Raw genomic sequence first — 21,119 nt, 5'->3', positions numbered from 1 at the left:
CATAGCGTGCCATTTCAAACGGGCACCCGTCGTGGACGTGCCGCGGGGGCTGTGGCGTGATACCTGCCTGCTCGATTTCACGCGGTCGACCGTGTCACGCGGGGTTCACGGGGATCCCGCCGCCGCCGCTGCGTGTATCTCACTGTGAAACGCAACCTCCGGTGATCTACGTCGCCGGCACCGTGCACAGCAACATGTGTGTTGCAGAGCGTGAGGGCGATGTCACACAGTGCACACGTCACAAGCAGCATCCATGCGGACTGGACTCCGGTAACCTGCTCTGTCTCAGCCCAATAAGGTTGAACTTTGGCCCCTGGATCAGAGCATGTTATGGCCTCCCTGATAGGCTTAATTGACCATGTAGTCCTGTTCATTTTCCACCTAATCTCGGCTTTCAACTCTTTTCTTCTTTCTACTATTTCCGTCTGTTCTCATGCATAGGCTATTTATTGTTCACACCGGATTGCTTTCCTGGCCATTTTTTTTCTTCTCCTGACGGGATTTCTCGGTCGGAAATTAAGTGCATGTGCAAGCAGCTTTCTATCACTGCTGGAGGCAAGATGCAAGCTCTACTTTAATCCCTCACAATGAGCCAGAAAAAAAAAAAAAATACAAGTCAGATAAGACAGTTACAGTTTATGCCGCAAACTGTAGTATTGGGGCAGCTGGTGGCTGTAACTAAAACCCTCCTTTATGCTTAGAAGCAGAAGAGTGCACGGTTTAGTTGGCTTTTCTATGATGGCCGTTTCATATTGTTGATTAGAATGCATTCAAAAAATCAGGCTGCGAAACCAAAAGAGAAACTGTTCCGCAACTTTGAAAAAGGTCCTTTTCATTCAGGTGCCTCGCTTTGGAAAGGGTGTGATTCTTTTTTCTCGTGCCAAGTGGTCACTGATCTTGATTCATCGTGTCTTTCCTCCACGGCCACTGCATTGACAGAGGGCAGCTTCCTGTTGCTAAGTTCAGCTTATGTTTCTATTGTTTCCTGTCCGGCGAGGGAGCAGCGCGAAACAAAGATGGAGCGGAACACTGGTTTACTGTGTGTCCCTCCGGAATGTTTCGGCCGCAATTTTGCAAGGTTGCTCTCATGAATCGTCGAGATTGACGACCCTCTTGTAATCAGTCCTGATATTATTGAGTTTTCGGCCGTCGTTCCTTAATGGCCATTAAAGGATCGGCGGCGCTATTTTTCCACCCAGGCCTTGTTAAAATGTTGTTTCCCATCATTTTAAAACTGGTCGTAGCACAACCTCGCCGAACGCTTGACTACTGAGGAACGTACCGCTGCCGCTTAAATGCAGCTCAATGGGGCGTTTAAAGGTGAAAAGTTAAATCTCCTTTTTAAAAATGGGAAACTCGCATTATAGTAATTATATGTATTATATCGAAATTATATCACATTATATCATAATTATGTCATAGCGAGAAAAATAATGGTTGTGAACTGCACTTTTTAATTCAAATTTTCACGGTTTTATTGACGTTTTTGCACCTCCGCAAATCCTGTCTTTTGGCGAAACTAGGGACAAGCTAGAGACTAGAAACAGGAACATGGCACCACTTCCTGTGGGCCACCTACTGTAGCCCACTTGATGCTGGTACCGCAGCAATTGCAGAAAGCAAGTGTTCAACAAAATTTGATATTGCTATGTATTCAAAACCCGGTTTCAAAAGACACACCGAGACATGCATGACTATAATAAAATACATATAAAACACTTATAAATTATGGAAACCAACATTGGAAAACAGCAAAGCGAGCCTGCTTTGGGCGGGGGAAAGGCGGACCTATCGTTTAATATAGATGTGCAAATGTAAACATCCGGCAAGGACTCAGTCTTGCAATACGGTTGCACCACCCGGCTCTCAGACACGTAGCTTCGCTCTGCCTTACACGCAAGAGCTCTGAGGGTTTCGCGCTGAGCCGATAGCAACAAATCAGTGTCCAACGTCAGCATTTCAAACAGCAGCGGTCTGCTCCGTTACGTTATCGCGTTCGCTCTTGTCGACGGCTGAAGATCGAACAGAACTTGAGACGTACCCCGGTACGTCTCACGACAAGACACGGCTTTCTCGCGCTGGTTGTCTCCGCCGCCGCCGCCGCCGACGGTTTGCCGCCGATGCGTTTGGCGCGGCGGCAAACGGCCGCATGAAATATGTCTCCTCTTACGGAAGGGGAAAAAAAACAGAAACGGAAATCCAGTCACAGGCACAGCTGGTGTGACCTGGTCGTTTCTAGTCAGACTTTAGTCAGAAGTCATATGACTGGATTCTGTGGCCTACAGCGCTTGTTTGGCGAGAGTGTCATCGCTGTGTTGACTGGCGGGGCGGTGGGGTGGGGCGGTGTTGGGGTGATGAGTTTGACCCTGATGAGCTGTGACTACGGCTTTGCATTTCCTGCTAAACTGTTGGAATGCTCTGTCTTTGTCTGGCCGTAGCAGGCCACCGTATGCCAGCCAATGGAAGAAACCAGAGGGGCTTCGAAGCCACAATGGCCGTGATGTCATCTCTTTCAGTTCACTGTCACAAAGCAAATGCGCGCTGACAACGAGAAATACCCCACTGTTCCGCCCCACGCCCCGCTAAGTTTGGGGAATTTTGAACCCACAAAAATGACTGGTAATTCAGACTGTGTGATTTTTTTTTTTTTTTCCGTGTGGGCGATCAACCCGACTTGCAGCGAGGCGGTCGGGTTGGGGTTGGGGTTGGGGTTGGGGGTTTGGGTTGCAAATGTGCAGGTGCAGAAGGAGGATCCGTCCTGAATATTATTATCCTGACATGCCAAAGAGTGGTCTCGGTGGTAAAGGCGTAGTTCCCCTCGCCGTCCAAAAATGGCGATTGCAATGCACGGAGACTGGAATAAGGAAAAGTCAAAAGGCTTTGACAAACAGCCTCTCAGTGGAAAGCGATATCTGGGATTCCACAGATGATGTGTTGCTCCAAACTATCCCTGCTGACATGCTGACGACGTGCCTAGCGTTGTCTTGACATGCCTTTCATTTGCTCCGCCGTCTCAGCGCTGGGCCCAGAAAGTTTTTTTTTTTTTTTCCCCTGGAAGCGATTACACCAGTAATCTCCCAGCTCCCAGTAAAATAAAAAACACCGGGCCAGAGAAGGCCCGGGCTCACGCCGCGTCTACGTGGGCCGCGGTGGAAACGTTTCCCCCATGCGAAAAACCGCAGAGACTCCGTGCCGTCTACGCCGGACAGAAATCCGAGGAGGCGGCAGGAATGCGCAAGGGCTTGGCCGCGGCCGAGCTGTCTGTGGCTCTCGATGGGCAGACAGGTCCGTTCGGCTTTTCCTCATTCCTGCGCGCGTCTACGACTGTTTTCCTTTCTCCGAATGGCTGCGACGTGCGGCACAAAAACCCGAGCCCCGGCGCCGCGCGAGGTCCCTCCGTCGGATGCGCTATCTCGGGTCCCGCGGCGCCCCTTTCGAGGCGCGCCGCGCGGGGCCTCGCACGGAACACCGAGAAGCCATCTTTCCATTTCCATGCTCTCTCTCCCCCATTGCTTTCTTTCCTGTGTTCCGACTCAAACACTCCCTTTTCATACGGCTCCAAGATTCCACATCCTCCGCTGCGGTGCCAGGGAATCCATTTCCACTCTGTGAGTTCCTGCTCTACCTTTTTTTTGGCAAGGCTTGGAAAAAAGGAATGGCACTGTTGGGAACCGAGGGTTTCCTAAATTCAGACGCTTCAGCGCTCCTCGAAACACAGGGCGGAAGGGGTGGATCGTACTAATGTATGTCTGTCTGCTTATATCACGGCGAGAAAGAGACACGTCATGACGAGTTATTTATGACATTGTTTTATCGCAGACTAGTCTGGTGTTGCTTTCCTCGACGGTCCTTTCATAAAAGAGCACGTACATGGAACTCGACTTGGAAGTCGATAACAACAGATAATCAGTAAATCCCATGTCATCGCGGCACACTTAGCAGTTAAAAATGACTGGTATGGACGGAGGCCGCCGAGCCTTTGACATTGAGCGAGCAAGGTGTTTTCGTTTTGCACCAGGTGCAGAGGGCAGATAGGGCCGAATAACAAACATGGCCGCTTTCCCAGTCATCGCCCCCGCCTGTTTCCTGTGCGTTTCATTGATGTGCTCCTGGATACGCGGGCTGCAGATTAGCAGCAGAAGTGCGTACCAGCCGCCTGAACCCGGAGCGAACAGATGTCCGCCAGTGTTTCTCAACTGGTTTAAGAGTTAATAACGGGAGGGGGGCCCCGGGGCTGTCTCGCCGGGAAGGCTGGAGCCCCGGCGCTCACGTGTTGCTGTGAGTCCGGCTTCGCTCGGACGCCGAGCTACGGTTGGGAGCGCCTTGGCCCGTTTGTTTAATCGCCGCTTTCACGTTTCAAGAAAAGCTAGAAATGCGCGTCAGGTCTTTTTGGTTTTGAATTGCTCCTTTAATGGTTTTAATCTCTTTAATTGCTACCGTGCGTGGCCTGTGCACGGTAGCAGCCGTGTGTGGGTGTGCGAGATTTATTCTTTATGATGAAAAAAAACCCAACAACCTTGTTTGGGTAAAGGGGACAAGACACGCACACGCACACGCACACACACACACACACACACACACACACACACACACACACACAGGTGCCAAGTGTTCAGACAGAGCTCCTGTTGAAACTTCACATTTTCTCCTCTGTGACTTGTGGGGATGCAAAGCCCAGATTATTGTCAGCCGTGGGATGATGGGGGAGGTGGGGCACATGCTAATTACTTTCCACTTCGCTCCACGCTCATCAGCCAAGACTGAAATAGCCAAATTATTGGAACAACTCTCTGATGTTGTCTGCCCTCATAAAATGTATGTAAATCTGCATGGATTTCCTGGCGGGTTGTTACCGCGGACGACGTGTGAGCCCGCGTATTTCGGTCTCCTTCACTGAAACACCGAGCCCGGCGACCGCTCCGCCAGGATGCTGCTGCATTTCAATTTGACGTGGTTTGTATGAAAATGATGTTGCAGTGACGGCGTGCCACGGCTGCAGAGCTGCCAGCGGAGCGGTGCGCCGCACAGGTCTGCAGTGCAGGGCCGGCAGCGGCCTCGCCGTGCACGCCCCGGCTCTCCAGCGCCTGGCAGGGCCGCGCGGTTACGCAACACCGGCGGACTCCTCGCAATCCAAACGACTGTATGAATTGATTAACTCAAGATCCCCCGGCCGCAGGGAGCGGTGTACCGTCGGACCGATAGTGCGGCGGGCCCTGGGGGGGGGGGGGGGGGTGCGCTGGACACGTGCCAGAATCAATGAATGGAAATGGTTTACGCGTGTAACTTTTTGCTTTGCTGTTGTGGGTTTTGCGCCGCCCGTCAAGTCTTTCCGCGGAATCCAAAATGGGACAGGATACAATACTGTGCCATTGTCTGAGGCAGGGATTAAAAAAAAAAAAAACCTCCCCATGCAAAAGGATTTGCCTATGTCCCTCAAACTGTCTCTGACAAAAGGATACCAGTGGTGAAGGCACACCTGTGCTTTCCATGGAAACGCCGCGCGAGGGGAATTATCCCGCTCCCCCGATGCCGCGCAGGGATCAGCGGCAGGCAGCAGGCCTCCTCTAGAGACTGGGCAGAGAGAACACCCTCGGGGGGGTTCCTCGACACACTAATAAGTCCCTCCTCTGCCCCCTTCAAATCCCCAGTGCTCACAACTGCTTACCAAAGCTGTATTGCACTCCTTTCAACACCTGCAGCCCTCCTAGCTTTTAATGATGTTTCAACATATATACCATTCTCAAACATAATCATTTTTTGGTAAGAACCCACGCACGCACAAAATCCTAGTTTAGCCCTTACAGACACAGAGTGAGCCGCATGAAATAGTTGCGGGGTCATCATGAACGTATAGGACGAATCTGCATATAGCTGTTTTTTTAATGACGTCTTGCTGTTAAAATTGCCAGGAAATGGAACGCCTTTAATCCAGGTCAAGACTCATAACTCAGCCACTAGATCACATTGGTTATTATTTAAAACACTGCACTGTCGACTTTATTAGCGAAAGCAACTGCAGGGAATGTTTATAAGTTGGAACCACTCGTTCCCCAGGATGATCTCAGAAAGTTTTCATCGCTGATATTTTTGGATTTCTTTTCAGCGGTATGCGCCTGTGTCGTGTGAAGTGAGTTTTCGGCGATGCGCGGCGTCATTGTATCGCTCGTGTTTTTGTTCCGAGGTCTCTTTGGAAACATAGATTTTGAGCTCAGCGAGTCTCAGTTAGCCTCGACGAGACCGTTAATTTCTCTCTGTCCGGATCAATCCATGTGTGAACGGGCTAAACCCCCCGAGAGAGTTCCCATCGGGCTCATCACGCAGGTAACGTCTGTGCCGGTTGGCGGTGGTGGAGCAGCTGTTCGGACGGTGCGAGGGGAACTTGATGGAGCGTTCCAGCCGGCCAGCTTGGCTCTGGCTGGCTGGGTGCTCGTGTCGATCACCTTGGTCTGTGCTGAGCATCGATTGATGGCCACCCGTACACATACAGTATAACCTCATCGATTTTAATTCCAGGGGGCAGCCTTTCCCCGGGTTCCACCTACCTTGAAAAACGTCCTGTTCATTTGTTGGAATTAATTTATTGTTTTGCCAAAGGGTTCGGTTCCGGTGGTGATTGATTTGTTTGGGCATGATATTGAATAAGGCAATGTGTTTTCTTTAATCGGTGTAAAATAGGAGTTCATTGGATTATGTCTTCCAAGACCGGGTCATTAAATGTAGTTAAATGAAATGCGTGTTCAGATAGGTTTGTCCAATTTCCACCATAACATCACCGCAAAACCTTCCCTAATGACTTCCTTCTCCCTCCCCTGTGGAAAACCAGTAAATAATGAGCTGTCATTGGACTTCCCCACAAGATTTGCTCTCTTTAAGGTTGGGGGATTTTAGTGTGAAGTAAAGTTCCTTTTGCAAAACAATATGTCAGGGTTGTGGTTTCACCTTGTGATTGTCTTAGCACCGGCTGTTCTTTAGCCGTAGTGAGTGTCTGAGTATTCTGTTATTGCGTTAGATGCAACGTAACACACGCGCACATCGGCGACGGAATGCTCTTAACTATTTCATTATTATTTTTTTTTTATGAGGTTATTTTCTGTTTGTTTGCGGTCGCTCTGGTCAAAACCTATTATTATTATTTTTTTAAACCTTTTTCTTTCAGACCGTGCAGCTCATAGCGCAGGTCAGCACTTGTGCGAAAAGAGTATCCGAGAGGACGGAGGCAAAGGGTCGCTTCGAAACGTCGCGCTTGTCTGCCGTATTGACACTATTGTTGCACAGGGAATCTATCGGGCCATTGTCAACTGACCTTGCTGCTCGTGCACAGTTTGCCGCTGAGGTCACATGGTGAGTTCCTGTTCCCTGTGACACCCCAAGCCCTTTATGCACGCTCACACGCACATGCACACGCGCGCGCGTGCGCGTGTGCGCGTGCGTCACACTTCAGCTGTCATTACGGTTCAATAGAATTGAGCAAGTTGCACAGGACAAAAGGATAATTGTTTAATCAACAGGAACATCCATATTACAGTAGGGCTGCTCCCAAATAGTCGATGAGAAGAGTCTTAGTCTTTTCATTGGTCGTTTAGTCGCAGGGGAGAAAAAAAACCTCCATTCAGGAGCTGCGCCTTGTCAAAATGAACCTTAAAACCTACAGTATGTGGCTGGAGCCGTGTATGAAACGCTAGAGGGCTTTTAATTCGAAACTAATTTTAAACAAAAATAAATGTTCTGTCACCTTGCTGGTTGTTCCGACACATTCAGAAGAATAATTGCAGCTTTTGCTGAGCGTCTTTTGCCGGTAATTAACAGGCGGCTTGCTTCATGCGTGTGCGCCGCGCCGCGCTTGTAAATTAATTGTATATTTTAGAGGCTGGTTCTAAGTTATTGCGCTGGTGTTACTGATAAAGGAACAAAATGTTCAGTCCCCTTGCTGGTTGTTCCGAAACATTCAGAATGGGGATGTTCCCAACGATTCCTTTCCCTAACTTTTAAATGGAAGTTTAAACTTAGAGTAGTTTAAAAGTCATAAAATATATTGCATATTTTATAACAGCCATTTAAAACCGTTAGTCACACTCTTCAATAACGAAATTGTATTTTAAATATCTTGGCGGAGTAGGCGGAGGACGGCCGGTGGTGATTAAACGTGCGACAGTTAGTCGACTAATGGCTTGAACTGACAACTAATAGTCGATTCGGAAAATCTTTAGTCGGGAGCGGCCCTATTCCATATGACTGGTGTTCTTGTGTAGCAGTGTTTTCATTGATTCCCCTATGTACACACAGGCACGAGGCACATGTGCATGTCCACTGAGCAACGCACGTGACACACACACACACACACACACACACACAGACACACACACACACACACACACACACACCAAATCATCATCTCGCTGTAATTGACATTATGAGATTGACGCCTGACCGTATAATCTTGTAATCCTAATACCCCCCTCCGCCACTGTTCCACTTCTCTGTCCCGCTTTTCGATTGCAGAGCAGCGTTCCAGTGGAGTGTTGGTGGCATCAGTCCATGCATGCTCACTGGATGTGAGCTGCCCAGCAGTGCCCACCACAGCCCCCTCCTCTTTTATTTTCCTCTGGTAAACTTAGATAGAAACAGTGAGCTGTAAACAGTGAAGGAAGTGGCCAGCCCAGGAGCCCAGCCCCAGGGCTCTCCCCTCCGGTGCATGGAGGGAGGGAAGATTATAGGAGTCAGAAAACAGTCTCTACCCTCGACCTCACACACACACACACACACACACACACACACACCAACACTGTGTTAATGATAATGACATACTAAACACACTGCGATACTATGCACACAGTGATGGTGGTATTCGTTTGGTAACAAATGGGCTTGGCGCCTTCCTTCCAAGCCTTCCATGTCTGTGTTAACTGTGGTGAAGCGACATAGAGGAAGGTGTGCGACACTACAAGTGTCTCTCTCTCTCTCTCTCTCGCTCTCGCTCTCTCTCGCTCTCTCTCTCTCTCTCTCTCTCTCTCTCTACTTGCCTCTTTCTGTCCTGTCCACAATGCCCTATTTAACCAGGCTCTCCACTGGGACATGCTCCCATGGCAGAGGGGCTAGTGCGAGTGGGGCCCCGGTCGCTCCCCCGTCCCACAAGACACGCCTGGAGCTAAGGGTCCGCAAACACCATCTGCATTGTTGCGACCGGAAGGAGCTAAAACCCAGGAAAATCAAGAGCTCAACTGCATCTGTAAGTTGACGGAAGGCGGCGATAGTTTCCCCACAACCTGCAATATTAACTGAGACGGCAGGAGAGGCAAGAGCAGCGTGTGAAATAAGCGTTCCCAAGAGACGGGAGTCAATCACTTTAATAGGAATACAATTGGGGGAAAAGCCAATGGAGTGCCTGTGGCAACTGGCAACAGCTTTCCGACTTCTAAAGCTTGTTTTTCTCCTGGAAAGATGCAGCAAAAAGCTTTCCCACACTAAGTCGGGGTCTTTTTCACCCTGAGCGGGAGCAGTCAGACTAAAAGTGAAATGTAAGCAGTTTGGCGGCGCGTCCGCATGAAAATAGCTGTTGGTGTGTGTTTTCCTGCGTGGGGGGAGGAATGTGGTGGTGTTGTCATTTTTAATACGGGCGTCCTGTGAACACTCGGTGGGAAGGTCTGCAGGAGCACTGTTGAATGCTTCGAATACTTTTCTTATTTGTTTTATGGCTCATCCCCGCAGGATTGCTGCATAGATCCGTGTGTGCGCGTGTGTGTGCGTGTGTGTGTCTGTGTGTCTGTGTGTCTGTGTCTATGTCTGTGTCTGTCTGTCTGTCTGTCTGTCTGTCTGTCTGTCTGTCTGTCTGTCTGTCTGTCTGTCTGTCATGCCTCCCTTGCCTCAAAACCCTGGGTTATTTTAAGAGAAATGCAATGTTTCCCCTTTCACCGAACGACTTGATTATGACCAACATCTGTGATTTACAGTTTTGGCGGTTAGTACAGGACCAGATTCAGCTTCGTTCACAGCATTCATAGCACGGCTTATCTTGAATATAGAAAAAAAAGAAATCGAGGCCGTCGTTTGTCAAAATGTTCCCTGAAAAAGGTTCAGAACTCCTTTTTTTTTAATGAAAATATCCATGCCGACCGAAAAGCCTGGGATTCATCAAACATTCGTATGCTGTATGTCGTTTTTCTTGATAAATTCCACATGTTGGAGATCGCCACGCTCGGGCACAGCGCTTCTCATTGGCGTAAATATTAACGTAAAGTCACTCCCCTAAAATACCATCCTGTTGATGGTAATGAAACCTCTGACGGGCGCCGTCGCTCATGTAAAAAAAAAAAAAAAGTGATTTGTGATCTACACATTTATTTAATGTCAGCCTTCATCTGAGTAGTGATTTAGGGGTGGGGGAAGAATCGATACAGCATAGTATGGCAATATCGTTCCCCCTGATGTTGTATTATTACTCTGACAAGAATAGATTTGATTCAGGCCAAGACCAAAACCTAGAAAAAAAAAGATGTGTTTTAAAATCTTTACTGCAGTCAAATGAGAAACAAATTGATAATATATCACAGTACTTGGTGTATTTCAAAACATAAAGAATCGCAATATTATCATGTCGGGGACCTGAGTATCGTGATAATGTCATATTGTGAGATCCCTGGCGACTGAGGGTGATGGTACATTTATTGCAACGTGTGTGCTTCATTGCGTTGGGAAATTTGGCTTTGGCCTGGAAGCAGTGTGCACATTAAACCAAGGCCCAACTTGGAGTAAATATGCAGATGCAAAGCTGGAGTTGGTAACTGCAGCTAAAATAGATGGTGCAGTCTACTTAACTGAAGACTTAGTGAATTAGTAGAGTCAGCCGATTCTTCCCGTAAATCAGGGGCCTCAAACTGAAGTGACCTGGGGGCCACGTGCCATGTTTTTGACTACTTCTAGTCAAAAGTTGAAGTGTTGAAGTTCAAGGAAAAACAGGCCTGTTTTCTAAATTGTTTTCGATCATTTATTTATTACTCTCCCGCACGTTAGTAAATTGCCTCATAATCCTGTTGAAAATACCTCTCTCAGGATCCATTTAATTCTGTTTTATATTTTGAAAACATGAAGTTAATTTGTGTGGATTAATTAAGCAATGTGAATGGAAAAATGATCTGCGGGCCAGATTTATGAATATATAATCGCCATTAAATTGTCTCGCAGGCCGGATGTGGCCCCCCCGGGGCCTGTGGTTTTGAGACCCCTGGCGTAAACACTCCAGATGTCAGATGTCACACAGATGTCTCTTTCAAGATGGCTGCATGGGAGTAAGGGCACTATCCACAGAAAAGGAAGTTGCAGACAGACATGTAAAATCAGTTTCTATCGTTTCCTTGAGGCCCCTTAATCCCACCGTCTGCTTCTTTACAGGGGCTCAGGGCTCTTCAGACCCACCCCCTCAATTTTCCCTTTTCAACAAAGTTGTTTTTGCACTCAAGCCTGTTTTACCAGGTTATGTTGTAAAGGTATATGTTGTGGTGCCAGTCAAATCATTGCACAAAGGACTGATGTCATTATGCGCCTGAGGATCCGTTCTGAAATCTGGATCAATCCCCAATTCCTCCCCGGAATGTGCCTGTGGCCAAAAAAGTGGTAAAGGAATTCTGTCTGAACAGAGATGGTATTTTTTGTGATTTGCCTTTTGATCAGAATTCTTTGAAAGCGGCCCACAGTGATCCAACAAAAACGGGCAGAGGAAAAAAAAATAAATAAAATGGACTAATGAGCCAGTCATCATTGTGTTTGGAAGCGGGCTCTGAGCTTGCACTCCCCATGTCATGAAGTTTGTGGAAAAAATGCTAAAACAATTTTATTATCTGCATTTTTAAGACCTTGCAAATGACATCTGTGTATCCCTTTATAATATGCGTATTATAACTATTCGAGCTGAGATATTCTTATCAATAGAAATACATAAATCTACTATGCTTAAATTGTCGATAATTTCAGAGTCACACCTTTAATTGTTCAGTGTGAAGCTCCTATAACAAGAACGAACTTTAAAGAAAGTCACTTGCAATGTACAGTTTCACAGTTTGCAGTAATCAGTACAAATACTTGATAAACTTCTCACTTTGCATAGAAATGTGCATTGATATGCATGGTATGAGCAAATTGCAGTGCCTGGGGATGATGTTAAATGAGGGTACTTTAAGTTCTTAAAAATCTGGTATTCAAAGCTTCCCCCCCCCCCCCCCCCAAAACTTTCCATACGTACAAAGAGAGCCTGTGTGTTACCTTCTATCAGTAGTTCTGGTTGTCGGGAGTCATTTTGGTATTTCTACTTTGTCACGCGTGTGTCTCGTCTACCTGTCCGTGCCGCTCAGTTTGCGGTGCCTCTAATGGAATAAAGGTCTGGTTGTAGGGCGGCCAGTTTTAGTGGAGTGGTTGCCGGGAGGCAGGCAGGCTGGCTGGCCGGGCCAGGAAAAAGGGAAAGTGCAGCCTAGAGCGGACGTCCACTGTCGTTCTCTCCCGACTGCCGCTCGGCCCCCGAAAGGCAGCCGCCTCATTAGAATTTTTGACATTCCTGTTCGAGGCACCAGCAACCATCCTCTCCCCGTGGGTTTCGAGGCCACGCAGCCCTCACAAACCGAACAAACCCACACGCTCTCGGCGGTCGTCTCCAACCTCGACGCTGAATACGAAACACAAAACCAAAGTTCCACGGTCGCTGCGCTAAATATCCGTGGACGTCTGTTCCGCGCGGAAGATTAATGACACGTTGATCTGTTGGCGTTTGTGGTCCGCCTTTGACCTTGCGGCGGGGATTTGTCACCAGATAAGAGCGCACGGTGACTAGTGGCTTTGTTACGCTCCGAACAGGCGGACCACCTAAGCCGCGCGACTGGCTCTTTAGACGAGGTAGCGGGGCCCTGCGGCGTCCCGGAGGAGGACAGAGGTTTTCTTTGTCAGCCTCGCAGCCCACCCGTAAATACCGCCCGTCTGAAACAAGAATGCGTTTAACATCAGACTCCACCGGCAACGCTAAGTGTTTTTAAGCACCCGTTTCCGTGCCGCTCCTCCCGTTTAAAAAAAAAAAAAAAAAAACAAGCAGACCGCTGATGTTGTTTTGGAATGTGAAGAGAAATGGGTTCCAGGGCGCCCTGCCGGGGTTTGTGTCCATGAATCGAATGTTGTCACTCCACTCTTAAGTTTCTCCCCTGTGCAGCACTATGAAAGTAACTTTTCCACTGGTTGGCCACGCTCATGAGTCGTTGATCCGTGCCGCGTTCCCAGTGGAAGGGCCCCCGAGTCAGCACGGAGCGCATCGCAGGACGCCAGTGGAGATTGAGATGCGCTGCCGCCGGTTTCTCAAGTGCTCCCAACCAAGCCCATGTGTGGTCAGTTGAGCATTTCAGCGCTCCAGTGATTGTTTTGACCGCGCTCCATAAGATCCGGGGGACACACGCTGCGGATGACGAGCGAGAGGCACGGCCAGCTTTATTTTTTAAAACCTTCCGACGGACGGAGGAAAGAAATGTGTTTCTTCGGTCTCGGTTTGAACGCTTCGTCCATCGCAGCTACGAGCTCGCGCCTCTCAGGATTTGCCTCAACATGCCCCGTTTCTCTTCCCCTCCTCACTTCCTCCCCTGACTAATTTGGTGAAATTCCTGAGCCTGCGCTCATGGTTGGACGATGTGGGTAGAGCTCGCCTGCCAGGAGGCATGTCTGTTTTGCTCTGATGCTGTCAGCTTCCCCATTTTGCTCGATCGGGCAGGTTCAGGCTTGGTCCCGGGCCAGCTGTGTGTGAACGGGGTCGGTGGGGGGCAGTCGTAGACGGTGAGTGTGATGGTTAGAGAGAGAGAGAGGGAGCGAGAAAGAGAGAGACGGATAGGGAGAGGGGGGAGTTAGTTCCTGGTCACGTTGTTGTGATGTTCGGGGGCCGGGACCTCGCTTCAACCCTCACTCCTACTCTTGACACTCCCAGAAGAAGGAAGTGGTGCATGACGCTTTGGATTTAACTGCATATTGCGCCGGAGCCTTCCTCTCCCCTCGCTGTAATTCTCCATCTGACCGTTGCGTGACCCCGCGGCCCTGCCCGCTCGCCGTAAATCGGTCTGAAGGTCGGACGGCCGTCTGGCTCCGGGCTCTAGCCGCCGCTTTACTCTCGTGCGATCCCGGGAAGAGAGGCTCTTCCTACGTCACGCAGTCCAATTTCTTTTGCCAGTTTTTTTTATTTTATTTTTACCTGGCGCCCGAGATAGCCAGCGATACGGCGGTGAGTCAGTGTCAGCGGATGAAAGAGCAGCTCCGTGATTCACTTACAAACATGGCACGACACAAGAGACTGTCTGTTCAAATTATTTTCTCACCGGCCGCCGTGTCATCCCGGCCCGCCGCTGTCGGTCCATCTACGTTTCTCTCGGGGCCGGGCCAAATCTTTTGGACTGCCTCATCAGTCGCCGCCAACCCGTCCACCTGGCCGCTAAGCTCTTCTCATCTCGTTTCTTTGTTTTCCTCTTTATCTCCATATCCCTCTCTCGCCATCGCGTATGATTCATTCGTATTTTTTTGGGGGGGGGGGTTCAATCGTTTTTGGTGAGGTTCCTTCCTCCTATCAAAGGCTGCTCTGTGTTGAAATGGGCGGCGGGGGCTCAAGGCCAGGAAAGAGAGAGAACCCTTTGTCTGGTGCCCAATAGACCACTCAACTTTTAGAGCGCAGGGGAGACTAAATGAAATAACCCACCACTGACGGAGTTGGAAGAGATTCCGGCTTAAAAGACATTGGTGCCGGCCAAACAGCTCCTCAGCCCCATTCAACCCAGCAGTATAATTACAAGCTTGCAGGGCGACCGTTCATCTCTCCCCCCCCCTGCCCCCCCCCCCTCTCTGTCGGGTCCTTGTAAACACTTGTCCACTACAGAGGATCCAGTGTGGAGGAACCATGCAGGGGATGTAATGCGCACAAAACCACGGCGACCGCACTTTATCTTCTCCCTGGGATGCCCGCCCAAGCGATGAGCGATTCCACACAATACTTACCGCGGAGACACTCGAGAGAGAGAGAGTGTGTCTGACTCCGGGTCTGACTCAGGAACATTTTTTAAGCCTGCGCGCGTGGCTTTTAAGGATTGTGTGTGATATTTGTGAGTCAAAATTTCGACCCTGCCTTAGAAGGACGCGGATTAATGCTCGGGGTATTATTATTATTTTTTTTCTCCCACTGTGTGTGGGCGTGTGCGAGCGTTCAGGGGAATGTGATAATGACAAGGTTACAGAAGGTCTCCGTTTTCTGACTCGCTCATCTGTCACTCGCTCAGGTCCAGCCCACGCGGCGGCCATGCTGCTCAGACTTCTGATTTACTCGGCTCGCCATTGCGACTGTCGCAGCGTGTCATGACGCCCCCCCACCTTGGCCTCGGTCTTCGAGCGCCGCCGTCCTCATTTCTCGGCGAAGCCCCCCTCCGGAGCCGCTCGAAGGCCCGAGAGCCAATTACAGGAAGTTAACCTCACTTAGTCAACAGGCCCAAGCTGCCTTGACATGTCCCACCCAACTGTGAAACAGCAACAACTCCAGACTCAAAGCTCCTCTCTTTCTGTGTCCTGCCTCAGACACACGCTCATTTTTGGAGCCCAGCATAACTGAATCTGGCCGCCTCCTGAGGATAAAACTCGTATTCTTAATCAATACTGTTATTGTGCTTTGTATTCCAATTTATCGTTTACAAACTCAAGATCACTTGATAATTGTCTGATATATAAAACTTAAGTTTTAAATCAACTGTGAATACACTACTACACATTTTTCATAGCATAACCACGTATTGTATATTCCTATGAAAAATTATATGGTTTTGCGACCAATGTTTGATTTATTACTTATTTTGTAAACTGATTCACAGGCATTAGGCCATGAAAGAGACAAAGTGATTCACCAGGGCATTTGCCAATTTTTCATTATGTGTTTCATTATAGTGACTGCAAACGTGGCTCCTGCATGCAAAACAAATCATCACCCTGAACGAGACACACTGTGTTTTGTAATATATTATTCTGAAACAATATTAATGTTATTATTCAATACATATGAAGATTACACTAATTTCATATATATCCATGAGGACTTCTGTTGATATCTGTTTCATAGGTAATTAGGGCTGCACCGATATTCGCCTTGCTGACTGCCATCGCCTATCGGCAAATACGATGTTTATCCAGTGTTTCCCACACATAGATTTTACCTGGGCAGGCTGCCAGGGTACATTAACAGCCGCCAAAGTATATTTGGCGGCCCGTTTTAAATTTTTTTTAATTTATATATATTTTTTCCATCCAAGAGAACCATTTCATCTGCGATCGATTTTAGAAGACGCGGACACGGCTCTCTGCAGTGCTCCAAGTAGGAAGCGGTGGTGCGTTCACGGGAACTCGGAAAACTGTAAGTGATGCTGCGTTCACGGCAGCTAGGAAAACATTGGCATCGGCCAAATTGTTATTTTAAAACATCGGTATCCGGCCAGAATGTCACAATCGGTGCATACCTGTACATAACTTCATGTTGAACATATTAGAGTGGCGTCCAGTTCACACAAATAATAAAAAAAAAAATACAGTCAGTATATAATGAATGTATTTCTGTTGCATAAGGGATGAATCCAGTCCTTTGTGCTGTGTGTCTGGCACTGTTTTCTGTTTCCGTGCTGCCTGTGTGTTGTCACGTTGTGCTTCCATTAATCGGTCCCTGTGGCTGCTCGGCTGCGTTAAGGGCACCGGGCCCAGCGCTGGGAATGGCCCTCAGACAGCACACGGCACTAACGCCTCCCTCGCTGCCCCTGTAGCTAGTTGCCCCATCCATTAGAGGAGTGTATGAACCTGCGATGGGTGCAAGATAGAAAGTAGATTGCGTTATGAGTGTCAGTCTGTTTTCCTGGATACTTTTCCTTAAAAAACTCGAGCCGCTCACAGATAAACCAGGAATCCAGCCAGAGCTCAGTTTGACACAAAGGGAGACAGAGTAGGGGTTTTATTGAAAAATAAATATGTTGGACAGCTGAACAGTGTGTTGGTTTACAGCAGGCATATAATCTATTAAGGTTGCCGCAAACTTATATTTTATTCATCTTACAAGCGTTAAAACAATCAGGATAATGTGAAGCAGACACTTCTGTTTGAGAGACGTTATAATAGTACTGGTGAGCTATGGTAAACACAGCAAGTCTTTTGTATCCTTATTTGGCAATTTAATTTCTGTTTTGGCCATACCTGGCTGTTCTCTCGGTAGAATGTTTCTGCCTCAAATTGCCTTTCGGCTTGGAGGGTACATGAAAGCATTTCTATGTATGATCTATGCCTTTTAAACCATAATTATGGCAATTATTACTCCAATTAAAAATGGGCCTCTGCAACACAATTGGCCGGTGCATATACGGAATGGTGTTTGTGAAAAACACCCGTTACCAGTAGCTGACTCGCATTGCTGAGCAGGATGTCTCATAATATCGCCTGGGGGCACAGACTGTTACTTCCAAAGTTTTCCTAATATATTGATATTAATAAAAAAACAAAAAACAGTGTGCTGCAGGAGCATTTGACCCATCTCCCAGTGGTCTGTACCGTGGTGGTGATGTTGTTGGGCATGTGGACTACTTTCAAAGGTGGATCAAGCATGTTTACCCATTTAATGGCTTGTGAGTACCTATGGGCAATGTTTAGAATCGGGCTACGAATTTATGTCTTAAATGATTGGTTGCACATTCACTTAATCTTGAGAAAATAAAGTTTGTACGTGTCTAGGGTTGGGAACCGTTAAGATTCGATATTGTCATTTCCATCACTGTCGGAGTTCCCGTTATGCCTCACTTCATCACTTTGCTGCAATTTGGGAATTATTGCAAAATACACTGGGGGGAAGTTGTGAGGATATGAAAACCTATGAAGACATAAAAACAGATGTGTTTTAGGAAGGTCAATGATGGCATGGTAAAGTCCAATGGTTAAATGTCATTCTTATGACCAACCGACGCAACCAACCCTTTCAAGCGCAGTATGAAAAGTCCTTAGTCGGCAAGTCATTTACTGTTCACACATCTCCTTACTGACGAGCAGCGTGAATCTGTGCGAGTCGCTGCGTAGAGGTGACGGTGCAGCGGGCCCTTCACAGCCCCGACAGCGAGTGGCTAATGTGATCACAGGCACAGCCAGCGAGGGATCACCGAGTGTGGAGCCTTAATCTCCTCGAGTGCATCACCGCCAAATAGGCCTGATCTGCCATCCACAGGAACATCACCCTCTCCTCAGAAGGACGTTCAAAGGGCCCCTCGCTTTTTGATGTGCCGCTCAGGAGCCTGTGTGGCTTTTATTTTTTTATGTTCAGCTTGGGATGTTTCCAGAAAACTTCATTTCGGCAATATGATTCTTTATTGGTGTCCAGCTGGTAGCACTGGACACAAACACACTGGCCAGACACACTGGACACATTAGATGAGTCCCTGGCTCATGATTCATGAAAGGAGTAAATTTTACGCCGCTGCTTTGTGAAAAAGATTTATTGATTAAATCCAAATCTCATTACCATTTCTCTCCCCCATTTATACAGGGTTGGTTATTACATATAAAGATTTATAAAGCTTTTAAATTGCTTGATTAAATTGCCAGCCAAAATCCACCATTCGCTTTCATCTTTCCCCGAGATACTTAAAATTGGTTTGAAAAGCAGGGCCCGTTATCTGAAATTGAACATTTCAATGACTTTTCACTTCCTCCCGACTGTGTAAAAAAAATAAAATAAAAAAGAAATTCCAAATTTCATCTGAAGGCGGGTTTGTGGAAGTCAGATATCCACTTTCACTTCTGGAGGAATGGAAATGTGGAGTTGTTGTATAAAAATAAATGTTTGGACTGTCTAAACTGAACTGTAGAAAAATAATTGTCGGCTTAATGTGTCCTTTGAAACACTGACAAAGGGCTGCTGAATGTGAAGGACAAAAATAAGATAAGAAACCTCAATCACGTAGTTGTCAAGTCATTTTTATTTGGGTGAGGAGAGTTTTTTTGGGAATGCCCATCAGAAAGCAGCGCAGGAAGACAATAGATTTAGGAATTGAGCCAACTCTATAAAAAAAAAAAAGGTCAAGGTAAACGGACACGGATGAGACAGCTGAGTTTCAGGGAGATTGGTTCCCGGACAAGGGTTGTTATTATCATGACCATTTAAGACCTGCTGGACAACTTTCATTTCTATTGTATTACAGTCTACAGTATTGATTATTGTTATCCTTTGAAGCATCAACAGATTCATGTCATTTTTTCAGTAAGACATGGTTGACTTTGTGCTATACTATTTTCAGGCCTTTATTCACTTTACAATTTGTGTTGTTTTTTTGTTTTTTTAGGTTCAAATACTGGGATGAGATTGGATGTGGCCAGTGCATGTGGTATTCAGGATTGAGTGCTGAGAAGGTGTAGGCCCTTCCCTGCTTCTCTTCTCGGTGAAATTGCTTATGAAGTCAGGGGACTGAATCCCACCCTAGAGGCAGCCATGCCCACCTGTTAAGTGCCGTTTGCCTCTGGCACTGGTGGCATGACTAGCTTGAAGCACCTGCCGATGGAGCGCACTGTCGGTGGTTCCATCCCTGCCACCGACGAGTTCTACACCCGACAGCTCCGCACGGTCAATGGAAGTGCTGTGCCACCACGCACTGACAATGTCCACCCACCCATGGGCACAGGAGTGCCTAAAATGGGAGTACGCGCACGAGTGGCGGACTGGCCCCCTAGGAAGGACATTGGAATGGCCCTGTGGCACCCCACAATGGAGGCCCAGAGCCCAAGTGTGCCCAGTAGTGGACAGACTCATGTCAAACTCGGCCACTTAATTAGCCCTCAGGACTCATCCATGCTGCGTAACATTCACAACACACTGAAGAGCAGAACCCAGCCCGCAGCCAACAATTATAGCCCGGATAACCGTTATCTGGCTCCAGGAGACCCTTGTGGCCCTGCACAAAGAAACCCCCGCCAGCGACGCATCCGTCAGCGCAGCAACAGCGACATGACAATCAGTGAGCTCGAAGGCTGTGGGGAGAGTGTGGAGGACTGGGGTCCGACAGCAGGCGCCAAGTGGTCTCCGCTCCATCGCGAGTATGGTAGCACGTCGTCTATTGACCAGCATGGCACTCCTGGAGAGAGTTTCTTTGACATTCTGAAGGGCTACCAGGGAGAAAAAGTTGACCAGCGGAGCCCTGCTCCACAGAGACTGGAGGACCTGCCAAATGTTGTACCAAATCAGATGATTATTGATCTTCAGGAAGACATCACTGACAATGATCCTCCCAAGGCTAAGGATCGAGACAAGCCGCCTAAGAGACGCTCTAAATCCGAGACAGGAGGTGAATCCATATTCCGAAAACTTCGCAATGTTCGTGGAGAGTCTGACTCCCCCAGGGGAGGGTCTGATGCAGAGGATAGCAGGTTAGAAGATGTCGGCCCCCCACTGAAACCCTGGGTGTGCCAGAAAAGCTTTGCCCACTATGATGTTCAAAGCATGCTCTTTGACCTCAACGAGGTCACTCAGTTACGTCAGACTGCGGGCAAAAGAAAGAACACCACATCGGGGGCATCTGCTGCCGTTGAGGCCTCAGCCACCTCCACCCTCTCCTCCACCCACAGCCTGCCCTACAGCTCCCCTGGTGGCAGTCTGGAAGAGCTGAACGCCAGGGACAGTCCCAGCCTGGATCCAGAAGATGAGCAGAGCAGCGAGATGCTACTCAGCTGCCCTTGCTTCCGCAATGAGATTGGTGCTGATGGCACTGGTAGGCGTAGAGCTGTAGCAGCTGGAACAGGGCCCTATGGGCTAGTGGGTGGTGCAGTTGGTAACAGCAGCTCTGGGACTCTGGGTGGAGAGGGAAACCTTTATGAAACCTCTCTAAGCCTTCACTGCACCAACGCCGGAGTAGCTGTACTAGAGGGACCAAAGGAAGGCCACAGCACACTCGGTGACAAGGGCAAGCACTACATTGTGGAGCACGTTGACCGGGGAGCCTACTACTACAGGAATTTCTTCTACCTGAGAGGTGAGATGGACGTTGATACGTTCTTTGAATCTATCATTTGCAGATAAATGTGCTGCAATTTTGGAAATCCTGGAACAGATGTTTTGCAATGAG

General features: G+C 48.2%; 1 protein-coding gene across 1 annotated transcript in view; it reads left to right on the top strand.

The window, feature by feature from the left end:
- The window catches only part of LOC307239028 (signal-induced proliferation-associated 1-like protein 1), a 40,548-nt gene that overhangs the window by 903 nt on the left and 18,526 nt on the right, over positions 1-21,119 (top strand). The window contains exon 2 of the mRNA XM_080012231.1: positions 19,347-21,026. Within this exon, the coding sequence (XP_079868357.1) occupies positions 19,535-21,026 (1,492 nt within the window). The 5' untranslated portion in view covers positions 19,347-19,534. The remainder of the gene's footprint in view (positions 1-19,346; positions 21,027-21,119) is intronic.

The sequence above is a fragment of the Zeus faber genome, assembly GCF_960531495.2.
Source record: "Zeus faber genome assembly, chromosome: 13".
Classification (NCBI taxonomy): domain Eukaryota; kingdom Metazoa; phylum Chordata; class Actinopteri; order Zeiformes; family Zeidae; genus Zeus; species Zeus faber.
Note: the sequence above shows the minus strand (reverse complement) of the source record. Positions and strands in the feature narration are given on the sequence as shown.